Raw genomic sequence first — 16,537 nt, forward strand, 5'->3', positions numbered from 1 at the left:
TTTTGTTGCATGTTGACCTCCTTTTATTGTCCTCTGTATTTTACTGCGCAATGACATTAAAGGTTTTCAAGTTGCTTTAAACTGTAGCAACCTGGACGTGTGAGGAAACTGATCAAACATTTAAATTTAATTTCATATTTAAATAAAACATGAAAAACAGGAACATTCATTGATAAATATTTCACATTTAAAACTGGATTTAGATAACACTTCATTTTGATGTTTTGTCTTGTGTTCTGTGAAAAACAGCAAAGTCTTTGGTCCGGTTTTTGTCCTGTCCTGTCTCCACTGCTGCTGTTTAATAAAGTTGTAAAACTAAAACCAAAAATAAACAAATAAATGAGAATAAAAACTACTTTTTACAGCCTTGGTCGGGTCTCTGTTGTGAAGCTGGGTAAATACAGTCTGACTATGATCCTGTATATTCAACTGTTTTGTATAAATTTCTACCATGTTGTGTTGTTTTTTTTTCTCTTCACTTTGTTGAACTGGACTGAACCAGAAGTTTATTATTTCCATTTTTCTTTCCCTCTCTGATACTTTCCAGACATTAAAAATCATTTTCAGGCCCAAAGCTTCAAGATATGAAACGTCTTCATTTGGTCCATCAAACAGCTGGATATTAAGGAAGCACAGCTGTTACATCCACACGGCTTTATTGTTATTGTTATTATTATTAGTACTAGTAGTATTATTATGGCGAAAAATATATATTATTGATTTGCTGCTGTCAACAGGTTTAACTGCGGCTGATGATGACGTCTTTTGTTTGTTGCTGAATGAATCTGTGCAGCTTTTAACAGCAAACAGTGTAGCAATGTGTGTATATGCTGTGAGTATAGATGGGTATGAAGGTATGTACATATAAACGTATACGTATGGGTGTGTGTGTGTGTATAGTATATATATAAATATTGTGTATAGGAATGATATGATAGTACAGGATATGAAAATATGGATCTATAATATAATATAAAGAGTATATATGGCTGTAGGAGTAAAAGGTGCTGATATGAAACCGAGGAGTGAGGAAGCTAAAAACCTCACCGTGGTTATTGGTTTTTCTTGTGTTGTTTAGTTTTTTTCGTTGTGTTGTTTTGTTTTTGTTTATGTACTTTTTTATGTTGTTTTAGTTTTTTTGGTTGTTGCTTTTATTGTATTCTGAATATATGTAAGTCTGTTGGAGCCCAGGAAGAATAGCTGTGGTTTTGCTGCAGCTAATAGGGGATCTTAATAAACTAAACTAAACTAAACTGAACTTTGTCTTGTTTTGTTTTTTAAATAATGTTTTTTTTAAGAGAATTTAAGAGCTGCTGAAATGTGTTTATGTTTCACATGCGAAGCCTCAAAAAAGTGAGAGAATACATTAAAAAATTAAAATTGAAAATCACTTTATGAAGCATCAACTCTTCTTGTATATTTGATGCGGTGCGTTCAGGGTCCCTCAGGACGTCTGAGCTCCACAGCTGCAGGGCGGCTCCAGCTCGTGCATTAACGCTGACACTTTCCACAGACACCTGCGTCCACACAATTAGTCGGCCGCAGTCTGCGTCTTATCTGGCGGCGGCGGACGACGACACCTCTGCAGCGTGAGGCGACAGAGATCTTCATCACCTAAACACCGGCCTCTGTCAGCGTCCGTGCAGCCGCTCAGGAGTAACCATCACCACCATCTACACCATCATCATCATCGCTGTGTGAAAGCATGTGTGTGTACACGTGTACGCTCGCACGGCGCCGGGGCCATTTACACGGGGTGTTGGCGTAGCAACTGTCACAAACACTTCACAGCCACTCAGGAGGCAGAAACCGAGGCCGCCGCAGTGCTTACTTTAAAAAACGTCCCGTAAACTTTCACAAACCCCAGAGACGGAGACGGAGACGGCGAGGACAGTGTGTGTGTGTGTGTGTGTGTGTGTGTGTGTGTGTGTGTGTGTGTGTGTGTGTGTGTGTGTGTGTGTGTGTGTGTGTGAGTGTGATAAGAGGCCGAGAAACAAGTGTCCAGTTCAAACTGAGACCCGGAGCCTTTAAATTTAAATTTAACCCTTAGAGTCGGTTCTAACGTTCCCTGACGCTCGCTCGGCTGTAAGCGCCAAAAACGGTGAAAATATACGATACGCTGATTTTATTTCCAATATTTTTAAGGATTAATCGTTAAATCAACATCAGTCCTGATCACAAACATCACATGGTCGTTCATGTGTAAAGATTTTAACCCTTTCAATGCCAGGTTTGTCAGATGATCAAAGCTTCTCAGGGTTAAAGCTCATAGTAGGAGAGGGAGGGACAGTGGCGCCACCTATAGGACATCGCATGTTTTTTCTCCGCATACCGAATATGACGCCATCTGGTGGAGATGTAGTAAAAAAAGAAAAGAAAAAAAGATCAATTTAAAAGACAAAAGCACCAGATTGATGTAATAAAATAATTGAATGATGCCTATTTTGGCTGTTTTTTGAATACTTTTGATTTTGCCTTGCCTATATATAAAAGTTTACCAACCGACTGTACCCATGTTTGGTATCTTTTTCTTTTTTTTTTAGCACAACTTCACCCTACAATATCTGACAATTATTGTTTTCACTACCTTTAGTAACATATTGGGCCCATAAATACACAAAAATGTACCTTAGGTAGCATAGAGTCCTCTGAAGGTTTGAAGAGAGAACTTAAAACCTTTAAAATATTTTCAGACAGGCTTTTTACTGATGAAGTTACCTGTATCTGTGCCGTTATTGTGTGTTTCTTGTTGTGATATCTGTATTTTTACCGCATTTTATCCTTGTTGTAAAGCACTTTGTGATTTCATCTATGAAAAGTGCTATATATGTAAATTAAATTTACTTACTTACTAAAATCACGTTGAGTAGTATCACTTTGTTTTTCCCCGTTTGGTAAAATGACAAAAAAAAATGCCCATCCCACTTTGACCCTCAGATAAATATTTTGTTGTACTATGAAATTAAAACTACCATATCTCTGGTTTTACATGGTCCATCATATCAAACACAAATTGAGAGAAAGTTTAACATCTGCACAGCAGCGCTCCAGGTGACCTCGTTGATGTTTGCTACGGCCCTGGAGGGTTGCACTGAGTCATTTTATATTATATATTTATATTATAGTGTGTTTGTCTTTTATTGAGTGTCTTTTAATGCCGAGAGGAACTGAAGGAAATTTCATGATGTGTGTGCATAATGACTAATTAAAAGAAATTCTTGACTTCTGGACAAAAATCACAGTTTAAATGGGTTTCAATGGGGCTTTCAAAACAAAACAGTACGAGTGTCACTCTTGTTAACGCACAGTGTATTTTAATTTAGACTTACGTACTGTCGGAGCCGAGCTGGAAACAACAAGATCAAATAAAAATACACAATCCTTCCTGCCAAAGTTCAAGCCACATGCATGAACACAGCCGATAAGTACAAGAAGAAGAAGAATTTAACCTTCCAGCAGCAGAAAAAGAATAAAAAAGCCGCCACATCGCCCCGACGTGTGTGTTCACGGCTAAAAAAGCAAGAGTGTGTCCCTCTGGATGTTTATAGAGCGGCTGATTAAGGAGCGTGGTGTGTTTAGATCTCACAGGATGTATGTGAAGTTTGCATGTTTCAGTGACAGCGCCTACATGAAAGGTGATACCCGCTGAGTGAAGCCTCCGCGGGATTGTGGGTAATTTGTTAAAGTCGCCAAGCAGAAGAAGAAAAAGAAGAAGAAAAAGAGGAAGAAAAAAAAATCTTCTAATGATTTTCCAGGACGGACTTTAAAGAAGTTTTTGTGTTCTGGGCAAAAAAAGAAAAAAAGGGATTTTGATGTTTGATGTGACGATGCAGGAGTCAGTGTGTGTGTGTGTGTGTGTGTGTGTGTGTGTGTGTGTGTACATGCGGCTTCTTGACGTTTGTTTTAATGTGTTTATTTAATATATGATCCCGTCTCTGTGGTTCACGTCTGATCTGTAAATAACAGAGGTCAGCGTCGTCCTGACAGCCAGAGCAGCGCCATCCTGTGGCCACGGCAACAGCAGCAGCAGCAGCAGCAGCAGCAGCAGCAGCTCCAATTGGAACAACCTGCACTTTGTCTTATTCATAACAAATTATATTCTGGATTAAATAAATTTTAGTTTACACAATAATCTGAAAAACAAAAGGACCCAGCAGCCCTGCAGCAGCTGATACTTTAATATAAATAAGTTACAGTGACTCTGAGTGAGATGGACGGTGGTTTTTCCACTGACGTCATGAGTGTTTGATTTAACTCACCTTGTACTGTTAGGATGTTTCTGTGTCCACTTTAATTCATGTAAAATAACTATATATATAAATAAAATATTATTTTGTATATGAGCCGCTTCAGTTTCCTGTTACAAATCATTATTTATCTTATTAGAGGTTATTATGAATTGTCTCTTCTATACACACTCAGTTTTTTACTGTTTAAAAGACGACGGTGCAGTTTGTGCTGCAGCTCTCTCTGTTATTCAGCTTCTTAAAATGAGTAAATGCAATTTCATGTTTTATTTTTATTGCATTTCCATGAATGGTGCAACATAAATAAATGAATAAAACGTATCCTTATCGATTTAAATGGAGTGAACAAAATAACAGAATCCTGTCTCTATGCATATAGTACAATAAAATACTTAATAATAATTTTAAAAAATCACCATAAAACTGAATTAACATTTAAAAAAAATATACATATTATTGTATATAAAATATAAAATAAAGTATTCTTTAACAGGATTAGCCTGCTGTATTTTCTAGGTGGGTGTTCCTAATAAACTGCTGAATCTGAGTGTTTGAATTGTGAGTATATTTTGTTGCTGCTGCTGCTGAGCTACAACGATCAAATAAGAATTAAAATAAACATGAATAAAAACTGAAAATAAAAATAAAATGATCCTGATGAAATGAGTCAGAAGGATTCAAATAAAATATGCACAAACAAACGTAACATTTGGCTGCATTTCTGTTTGAGATGAGCTGTCAATCAACGTGAGGAGGAGCTGCTGTTCATAACCTGGTCAATGCTGCCGCCTGCTGGACGGACAACAGAACTGCACTGTGAAGATTTGATCAGATACAACTTTAAAGAACAAAGTGTAAACTGTTAAAACTTTAACAGAGCTATTTAAATTCTAATTTGTATTTTACTTAATCATTTTCTTTGTTAATTAATTATTTGTGACAGAGGAGCAGAGTTTATCAGACACAAGAGAGATGTGTTGGTGTTTAACCTGTTTTGTTTGGTGAATGAATTAAATAAACTTATATAAACATATCTATCATACTTTGATTACATTTCAGAGGATGTCATGTTATTATATTGTATTTTTCTCTATGATTATAATATGATAAACAGCTGTTACACTTTGAAATGCTACTTATAGTATGTTCAACCTACATTCATTTCTAATATATTCTATTTGAGAGAACGTCTCAGTCCTCTGTCAGAATAATTAAAATTAAATTAAATTAACGACTATAATCTGGTGAATGTGTGTATTTTAAACATGAAATACCGAATCAGTCTCAGTTGACTGTGTGATTGTGTCTTACTACAGTCGATACATGAACTGTGTTTCCTCCACTCGTTCGTTCGTTAGTCGATCACAGACACGTCTGCACTCGCCCCAGCAGCAGCAGCAGCTAACGATCCGGTGTTTGACCTTTGAGTTTGGGTCACACAGGTGAAGCTGCTGCTGCTGCTGCTGCTGCTGCTGCTGTGTGTCATAGTCGGACTGGGATCGGGATCTGGGACTAAAGGTCAGGTCATACGGGTCGTTACGTAATGAGGTCATAAGGTAACAGGGTTTCAGGTTATCTGTGTGTTCCTCATCTAAAATCAGATTTGAAGGACCTGCTCTGGGTTATGTTTTATTCATTGTTTGTATGTTTATCTTCCTGATATGAAGTTGTTTATATTCGAATGATGGGTTCCATGGTGTTAACAACCAATAATCAACCAGTGGTTTTTGGACCAGTGGGGAGGATTACATAAGGTTTTTCTTTTTCCCCCCATTTCTTTTCAAATATGTGAAACAAAATATCAAGTTGACAGGTTCTTTCTGCTTTACATTACCTGATAATATTATAATTATTTATACTTTTCTGTCTGATTTTTAAAGGTATAATGTGTTAGCCTGACAAGCCAGACTATATCATTAAAATGTCTAGTCTGGCAACGACCGGTAGACCTCGGCTCAATCCAGGGGGCGGGATGAAGGCTGTCTTTCAAACTGCCTCTGGTAGCGCTACGACTAATCAGAGCAAAGAGCAGGATGACGTCGGTAGATTAAACTTTTCCCATATCCCGTCGGCAAAACACCAAATACATCCTTCCTCGAAATGAATGACTTCAGTGCAGTTTCTTGCTCAACTTTTAAAGAAAATGACAAGTTTAATTCTTTCAAAGTTGATGCCAACGCCGATTCAAACGATTCCTTTGCCAAAGCCATCTTGTCATGTTTTTCACCGTCGCAAGTATGTCGTCATCGCGTTAAGCCCACCCAACGACTCTCTAAACAGATAGAGCGCTGTGATTGGTGAACACAAACAGTGTTCGAGACTCAAAAAGTTCCTATGGCTCGTTTCTAGACCCACCTGCGGAGCAAATATATTTGCTGCTGCTAGGGTGCGTCTAGATTTCTAGGCTAATAATATGTAGGAATTCCCCCCATCTAGCGGTGCGACAGACAACAGACGCTGCATGTAACAGGATAAACAAGCGTCTATGTAAACAAGTGGTCCTCCAGCACGAGGCAAAACAATACAGGCGTGACAATATGTTGTCATGGTGATGTTGCATTGTTTACCTGACCCACGTTTTACCGTCTTTCTCTGGTGGAGTAAAATGACATCCGGTTGGTTTGCCGACGGCCGTCTGCCTGACTGCACCTGAATGCAACACCAGTGCCTCCGTCCTTCCTCACACTACACAGTGGTGACAGTTTTAACAGGCCGAGCCCACAGCTCCGCTGAGTCTCCGACTCTCCGTGGTTACCTACGGTCACGCTGCCACTCAACGTAAAAAATGGCGATGCAACATGGCCGCCTCGGTTCGGTGCGTCGCCCACTTATGTATTTGTAACGACTTGTAACAACTCATTCTAAGGTACCAGAAAGCTTTCATTTGTATGCGGCTGTGATTCCACTTCAGTGAAATACGTATTTATGAAAGACATATTTGACTTATATTTCCGACAGCGGAAAAGCGACCAGACTTGCATAGTTTGTTCATTTTAAAACATTTATTTATTGAAATGTGGTGATATCTGATGACCCGCGGCCACTTGTGACGACTCTCTGACCACTCCCTGACCAATCAGCGGTCCGCAATGTTTACACGTCACATTTTAGTACCGCTTCACCCGTTTTGGAACCGCGGCCGAGCAGGTACTAAAAAAACAGTACCGGGTACCAGATTCCAGGTACTTTTACGTAGTGGAAACGCAAAAAGGCCGAGTCGAGTCGAGCCGGTACCATGTAGTGGAAACGCGGCTTAAAAACGTGAGAGCTGTAACTGTGTAGTGGAAAAGGGCTGTTGATCTTTTTGGCAACAAAATCCTCGCTGGTCTTAGCAAAATGCTGACATGCTTGTTTACAGTGTGTGGGGAGAGCAGTGGGAGAGCATGATGGGAGGAAGGAGGCAGCAGTCATTACGATAATTCAGCGCAGCCCTGATTCATGAACGGGGGCTTACCGTAATTATCCTACTTAGAGTGAAAAATCGATTTTTACGATTTCAAAAAATCGATTTTTACGACTCCAAATAATCGCAATTACGATTTTAAATCGATTAATCGAACAGCCCTACTACACCACATCACTACCATGAAGCACAGCCACAGCTTCTCTATTAACAGTAAAGTGCGTCAGTCGGGTGCTGGACTTACTGAGACGCCCCAGATCTGCATCCCGTCGGTGTAGCCGATTATGAGGCAGAGGGGGGGGTCGGTGGTGCCGCTGTGCATCTCCATTAACTCTGGGTTACGGGACGTGTCTGGGAGAAAACAGAGAGAGAGAAAGAGAGAGAGAGTTCATCAAGAGGACGCAGATTTATACTGTAAACTCTTTATTTTCTACTCTCGTCTACTCACTGTGTGTGTGTAAGTCAGCGTTTTAACAGATACAGATAAAGACTTTATTAATCCCCAAAGGGCAATTTAGTTCCTACAGTCCACCGTGGCCATACACAATCAGTCATTCACACAACCTAACAAACATACTGGAGGAAGCATGACAGGAAATAGGAAATAAATAAATACCCTCAAGTCACTAACTCTTAACATGGTGCACAGAGACAGAGGTAAAACTAAATATAGACTTATAAACAACAGAAGTCCTGCTTCACCTATAGACTTCTACTCATGTGGTGGAGACACACCTACGGACTCTACCTTTAACCTACTGACTCTACCTTTACCAAACCTACTGACTCTACCTTTACCAAACCTACTGACTCTACCTTTTCCAGACCTACTGACTCTACCTTTACCAGACCTACTGACTCTACCTTTACCAAACCTACTGCCTCTACCTTTACCAAAACTACTGACTCTACCTTTACCAAACCTACTGCCTCTACCTTTACCAAAACTACTGACTCTACCTTTACCAAACCTACTGACTCTACCTTTACCAGACCTACTGACTCTACCTTTACCAGACCTACTGACTCTACCTTTACCAGACCTACTGACTCTACCTTTACCAAACCTACTGACTTTACCTTTACCAGACCTACTGACTCTACCTTTACCAAACCTACTGCCTCTACCTTTACCAAAACTACTGACTCTACCTTTACCAAACCTACTGACTCTACCTTTACCAGACCTACTGACTCTACCTTTACCAGAGCTACTGACTCTACCTTTACCAAAACTACTGACTCTACCTTTACCAGACCTACTGACTCTACCTTTACCAAAACTACTGACTCTACCTTTACCAGACCTACTGCCTCTACCTTTACCAAACCTACTGACTTTACCTTTACCAGACCTACTGACTCTACCTTTACCAGACCTACTGACTCTACCTTTACCAGACCTACTGACTCTACCTTTACCTACTGACTCTACCTTTACCAAACCTACTGACTCTACCTTTACCAGACCTACTGACTCTACCTTTACCAAAACTACTGACTCTACCTTTACCAGACCTACTGCCTCTACCTTTACCAAACCTACTGACTTTACCTTTACCAGACCTACTGACTCTACCTTTACCAGACCTACTGACTCTACCTTTACCTACTGACTCTACCTTTATCAAACCTACTGACTCTACCTTTATCAAACCTACTGACTCTACCTTTACCAGACCTACTGACTCTACCTTTACCAGACCTACTGACTCTACCTTTACCAGACCTACTGACTCTACCTTTACCTACTGACTCTACCTTTATCAAACCTACTGACTCTACCTTTATCAAACCTACTGACTCTACCTTTACCAGACCTACTGACTCTACCTTTACCAGACCTACTGACTCTACCTTTACCTACTGACTCTACCTTTACCAAACCTACTGACTCGGCCTTTACCAGACCGAGTGACTCTACCTTTACCAAACCTACTGACTCTACCTTTTCCAGACCTACTGACTCTACCTTTATCAAACCTACTGACTCTACCTTTTCCAGACCTACTGACTCTACCTTTATCAAACCTACTGACTCTACCTTTTCCAGACCTACTGACTCTACCTTTTCCAGACCTACTGACTCTACCTTTACCAGACCTACTGACCCTACCTTTTCCAGACCTACTGACTCTACCTTTACCAGACCTACTGACTCTACCTTTTCCAGACCTACTGACTCGGCCTTTACCAGACCGAGTGACTCTACCTTTACCAAACCTACTGACTCTACCTTTTCCAGACCTACTGACTCTACCTTTTCCAGACCTACTGACTCTACCTTTACCAAACCTACTGACTCTACCTTTTCCAGACCTACTGACTCTACCTTTTCCAGACCTACTGACTCTACCTTTACCAGACCTACTGACTCTACCTTTACCAGACCTACTGACTCTACCTTTTCCAGACCTACTGACTCGGCCTTTACCAGACCGAGTGACTCTACCTTTACCAAACCTACTGACTCTACCTTTACCAAACCTACTGACTCTACCTTTTCCAGACCTACTAACTCTACCTTTAACCTACATCAAACTTACTGACTCTAACTTTAACAAACCTTTTTTCTTGTGGCCAAACTTTGATGATTGAACAATGTGACTTCACTGAGTTTTTAATCATGGTTTTTAACTGCGCAGCCTGAAAACAAGTGCAGCTTATCAACGTGAAATGTCGACTTCTTCTCAAACAAAGTCAAACACTCACCGTTGATGTCAGTTTTCTCAAATCGAACCCAAATTATTTTCTCCTTCTCGTCGGTGGGAGGAGCTCCGGTGTACGCCTGTGGATTAAACACAGAGAACGCAACAACGTTAAACATCCACAATCACAAATCACCGGTCGTTTATTATTCAAAACATCCTCTGGTGCAACATGTTGTTGTTTTTTAAACCAAACAGGCCCTTATTCTGTCAAGCTGAGACGTTACACTTGATTCCTGGTTCAATTTGTTTTTGTGATTTTTATGTTTTGAGATTCAATATTTTCAATTTATTGTGGTTTCTGTTTACTTTTTTTGACAAGAACATGAATCATACCTGAATATTTCATGATTCGATTTTTATTATTCTATTGTAGGCAAATTAAACTAAAGCATACTGATCGACACCAGATGTTGATTAAACCGTCTCCGCAGCTGCTTCGTCATCCTGAAGTCCAGCTGAGCTCATTATAATCAATCAGTGTGGTGGTAAATTTACAGCTGTTAGTGTGAGTATCAGTGTGAATGAGAAGATGAATCACCTGAGGGACGACATCCTGCAGGAAGGTCACAACGCTCTCCATGTACGACTGCTCCCTGTGACGGAGGAAACAACAGCTGGAGTCAGCCATGATGAACTTACCCTGCAGTGCTGATGCTGCTCTACATCACAGCAATAAAACAATAATAAAAACAATGATTATAATCTAAATATCCGTCCTCACGTTGCAGCCTGAGCTCGCACCAGAACCCCTCCAGCACAGCGGCTCGGTCTGCGCGGAGAGTCAGACGCCATTTTGTCTCCTGGTTCTTGTTGTGTATCCTGAAAACACACACAGACACGTTTTCACATTAAAACAATGAGTTTGTGATCACACTGATATAAACACTGTCTGTCTGTTTACCTGCACATATTGGACTCACAAAAACCAAACATCCAAATCTAGACGGCAGTTTATCCAGAGACACCACTGCACATTTAACACTGCAATTCTTTATAAATGCAACATTTATAATATATCACAGTTTCACAGCTTGTGCATCACTTTCTAAGGAGTTCTCGAATTGCAAGTTGAATCAATGGCCTCCTAATAAATAATCTTATTCACAAGAGGTTAAATGTTAACCTGGGTAACAAAAACATGGAGAATAAATGAAGGCTGTAAATAAATGCAGTGATGTCTGAGGGACGATGAGCTCAATCTACTCTATATTAAAGTGTTTTATTAGCCTAGAAATCTAGCTGCACCCTAGCGGCAGCAAATATATTTGCTCCGCAGGTAGGTCTAGAAACGAGCCATAGGAACTTTTTGAGTCTCGAACACCGTTTGTGTTCACCAATCACAGCGCTCTATCTGTTTAGAGAGTCGTTGGGCGGGCTTAACGCGATGACGACATACTTGCGACGGTGAAAAACATGACAAGATGGCTTTGGCAAAGGAATCGTTTGAATCGGCGTTGGCATCAACTTTGAAAGAATTAAACTTGTCATTTTCTTTAAAAGTTGAGCAAGAAACTGCACTGAAGTCATTCATTTCAAGGAAGGATGTATTTGGTGTTATGCCGACGGGATATGGGAAAAGTTTAATCTACCGACGTCATCCTGCTCTTTGCTCTGATTGGTCGTAGCGCTACCCTATTGCGTGCAGGGGCAGTTTGAAAGACATCCTGGATTGAGCCGAGGTCTACCGGTCGTTGCCAGACTATACATTTTAATGATATAGTCTGGCTTGTCAGGCTAGTGTTTTATAATATTTTATCCACCTATCTTCATCAGTGAGCTCTGATTAAACATGAGAAGCACCCAGCACACCACAATGAGGTACAATGCTACAACATTTACAGAATTCCTCCTGTCACTGTTCACCAACCAACATCCAACATCCAACAACACATCATCAACCAGAACCAGGAACAAAAAGCTTGTCTCAAAACTTAATATGATCATTTAGGTGTAAGGAGACTGTGGGAAACAGCAGCAACGATAAGAGGCTCTCTGAGACTTCACTTCACTTACTGCTGCAGGTTTCATCAACCTTTGTGCATCAACGTGCAAAGTGCAAACGCAGATGAAACGTGTTTTCTGATCAAAGCCTAGAGTCTGAGCTGCTCCGGTGTCTATCTGACACCTCTGCAGTGGTGAAACAGCTGAATGATACAAAGCTCAACGTTTCAAATAATGGACGGATGGACCCTGACTGCACATTACTGCAACATCAACCAAATGAACCTTGTGATTCGTTACAATAGATAGATAGATAGATAGATAGATAGATAGATAGATAGATAGATAGATAGATAGATAGATAGATAGATAGATAGATAGAACAATAGATAGATAGATAGATAGATCCGAGCTGTCATGAGATATCAGCCCATTAAAAACCACCATCGGTCGACTTGTAGTAGATAAAACAGTGAGCCGTGACGACAGTAAACACAGAGGATGTGTAGAGGGATGGGTTAGCGACTTTAGGGACATTATAATTTAAAGCTTGGGTAGGCAGGATTTGTTTTAAAAACAAGCCTACAACTCCCGTTGTCTTTGACCAATCAAATCTATTCTGGTCTGGGGGTTCCTTGGTCAAAGATACTGGGAGCTATAGCTTCTCAGGCTGCTGCACACAGAGACACACTGTGATCGCCCCAAACACACACACCTTTGCTTAGTGATAGCTGAATGGGAAAACACAATTTTCTTAAAAGAATTTTTTTTTTTTTAAAGGTTAATATTTAGTTTTTAAAGCAAATCCTGCCTATACCACAGCTTTAAAGAAACAGTTAGATCATTATACCACATATTTATATTGCAAAACAACAGCTGACCTGCCAAAAAAAAAAACACTCCTGCCTGGTGACTAATGAAAGAAGGTGTTGATGCAATACCTCACGTCAGCAGCATTCACTAACACTGATAATAACAATAATATTGGCAACAAGAACAAGAGTTCATGCTACACAGGTCAACAACAGGACAGACTCACAGACTCACTGTGGGCTTCATGCAGTAAACAGAAGAGATGAGACTGGCTCATTGATTGGCTCATCAGCCTTTTCCTGCTGCAGACTATCAGTGATACTATATTTATACACCCAGGGCTCCAGTCTGCCCCTAAATGGAGGCATTTTGCCCCTAAAATCTGAGACAGTGCAAGTAATTGTTTCATCGACTTGTGCATGTGCAACCATTTCTTTTACACACTGACATCACAGGTGTCAGACAAATGTGTGTGAGGATCATGAATGAAATGGAAATGTGAATATTTGCTTTGCAAGTCGATTTACAGTGTGCACCCTTACATTTTCTGCTTGTGCTCCTAAAATCTTAAGTTAGGGGGGGGGAACTGTGGTAAAAAAAAAAAATGCTAATTTGGAGCCCTGATATCGACTTGCAGTTCATAAAACAGTGAGCTGCAACGACCTCCTCTGTATGAAACAGACAGTAAACACAGAGGATGTGCAGGGCGACGTGTCACTGACGGTTTCCCCTGGGAGTTATAATTTAAAGAAACAGTTATACCACATATTTATATTGCACAACAACAGCTGACCTGCCAAATTAAACCACTCCTGCCTGCTGACTAATGAAAGGAGGTGTTGATGCAATACCTCACATCAGCAGCATTCATTAACAGGCTAAAAAATAACATTATAAATATTGGGGGAAAACAATAATAAAAAAAGAATAAGAAGCGTTTATGCATAGCAGGTCCATTAATGATGCATTCAGGGGCTACTGCTGCTGTAGGATGTCAACAACAGGACAGACTCACTGTGGGCTTCATGCAGTAAACAGAGGAGATGATAACACATGAGCTTCTCCCGTTAACGTTACCGTCTCCTCCCGTTAACGTTACCGTCTCCGTTAGCTCTTCTCCTCCCGTTAACGTTACCGTGTCCGGTTTATTAGCTCTGCTCCTCCTCGGTGTTTACCCCACTAGCCTGCACCGCTAACTTTAGCTTAGCCACACGGACAGCAGCACTGGAGATAACGTTAACTGTCGTGTCGCGCGTGTCACGGTTCATCGCTACGTTACCGTGAAAGTGTGTGTGTTACGTGTGTGTGTTTGTGTGGTAACGAACCTGGCTGTTGTTGTGTCGGACGCTGTCAGGCTCCTCCGTTGTGAACTTGTGTGTCGGTTTGTTGTTGAGAGGGGTTTCTGTCCAAAACACAAACAGACTGGGAGAGCTGCGCCGGAAAGTGTGACTGCGTGTTGTGTAATGGGCAGCCAATCAGAGCGCCGGAACGGTTTCCTCCAGCCAATCAGAGGAGAGGGAGAGGGGAAGTGGCGGGACTAACGTGCTGCGTTGTGGGGGTTTTACAAAATAAAAGACTATCATGTGTTCGGGCAGTGGTGCGTGTGTTTTAACTGATTTAAACAGGAAAGACTGTGTTTATTCTGGTTTTAACCACGTTACTGAATAATAATAATCAATAATATCGATCAGTGATAACAACACAACCTGCAGTTACCATGTGTAGCCTACTCGTTGTAGCGTGCCAGACCTAATTCACAAAAAAATAAAAGTCCTTTGTAACTCTAAAGAAAAGTATATATTTGAAAACACTAACAGTGCTTAATAAAGTATATAATCAATCATAATATTAGTGAATATCGATCTGTGTGAATATAAGGTCCGGACTCACACACTCAGGCGTTTCCTCTGTGTCTGACTGATTAGATCTTCTCTTCAGGGTGAAGCTGGGTGGGACTGGATCAATGAGAACCATGTGGAGGCCTAAAGTGGACTACACTATTATAAATATAATATGATATGATAACAACCTGAAAATGAAAATAGAAAACATGTACATCACTGCATATGTATCTGTAATTTGAGAACAAATTGAAAAATAAACATGCAATAATCCAACTTCCATTCATTTTCATGTAATATACTTACTTATCTTTCATATGAAAGTGTACACAGGACAATATTCAAATGTAAATGTAAATTTGAAAAGTAAAATGCAGTAGGCTATAAGCAATCTAACTTGATTCTTCTTTTAAGCAAAAAATAATAATATGCTATTTTAACTTTCTTGAAAATTCTCTATCCAATATACACTGCCCGTCCAAATAAAAAAAGTCACCACTTAAGACTTTTAGATTGAACAAAACTAAGATAATTAGCATTTTGGCTATAATTGGGTGCATTTATCTTTTTAAAATGTTCATTAATGTACACTGTCCCTCTCAAACAAATAAAGGAAAAAGAAAGAAAGAAAGAAAGAAAGAAAGGTCAGAGCCTCCCATTGGATAATCACTGCATGGATGATTATGTTTCCACTGGCAACAACTTATCTAACCCTGATGCAGTCTCATTTCTTAAACGACCATGTCTAAAGACACCTCCTGTGGTCCTGGAGAAGATGTTTATCTGTTTCAGAAGGGTCAAATTATTGGCATCAAGGAGATTACTGAGACTAACATTGGGTTAAGAACTGTCCAACACATTATTAAAAACTGGAAGGATAATGGAGAACCATCATCTTCAAGGTAGAGATGGGGTCCAATGTGACCACAGAGTCCAGACCTGAACCCCACTGAGAATCTTTGAAAAAAAAAAAAAATCCAGCAACTTTGGACGGAAATGAATGTTGTGACATTGCAGAAGCTTATTGAAATGATAATTGTTCATTTGATCATACATAAAGACCCTTAAGTCTGAATTAAAGGCACAGTTTACAGTCTACAGTTATGAATCTGAATGGTGACTTCATTCACTTCCCTGTCACAGACTGTCATGGCCTCGCAGCAACAGCCCAGACCAGATCGTCAATGTCTGTAACAACACGTGTCATTTATGATCAGTCAAACCTGTTGGCTGACTCTGTTTTTTTTTCTGCCAAAACTTGAGGAATGAGACAAGCTTATAAAACATGATTCATCACTGAAGCCTGCACAAAAATGTTTAAAATTCTTCTTTTAGCATCACCCATCCAGCCTGACAGAGCTTCAGAGGATCTGCCAGGAGGAATCGGACAAAATAAACTACAGTGACTGAACCCCTGCCACAGGGCCCTTTCTGCATTAAAAAAACATGGGATGAAAGTTAAGTTTTCAGTTATTTTTTTCTAAAGAAGAACTTGCTTCTGAAACTTTATCATTTTAATCAGAACACAACATCTGCACTAACTGGTGAGCGCTCACTCTGTGGACAGGGCCCACAGCAGAT

At 40.2% G+C, this 16,537-nt stretch overlaps 1 protein-coding gene across 1 annotated transcript in view; it reads right to left on the bottom strand.

Annotated features, from left to right (window-relative positions):
- The window catches only part of bcas3 (BCAS3 microtubule associated cell migration factor), a 430,682-nt gene extending 416,138 nt beyond the window's left edge, over nt 1–14,544 (bottom strand). The window contains exons 1-5 of the mRNA XM_083984996.1: nt 14,441–14,544; nt 11,083–11,180; nt 10,900–10,954; nt 10,363–10,438; nt 7,895–8,001 (exon numbers count right to left, since the gene is read on the bottom strand). Coding sequence (XP_083841122.1) covers nt 7,895–8,001; nt 10,363–10,438; nt 10,900–10,954; nt 11,083–11,153 — 309 coding nt within the window. The 5' untranslated portion in view covers nt 11,154–11,180; nt 14,441–14,544. The remainder of the gene's footprint in view (nt 1–7,894; nt 8,002–10,362; nt 10,439–10,899; nt 10,955–11,082; nt 11,181–14,440) is intronic.
- Between the last annotated feature and the right edge of the window lie 1,993 nt (nt 14,545–16,537).

This window comes from Trachurus trachurus, assembly GCF_905171665.1.
Source record: "Trachurus trachurus genome assembly, chromosome: 13".
Taxonomy (NCBI): Eukaryota; Metazoa; Chordata; class Actinopteri; order Carangiformes; family Carangidae; genus Trachurus; species Trachurus trachurus.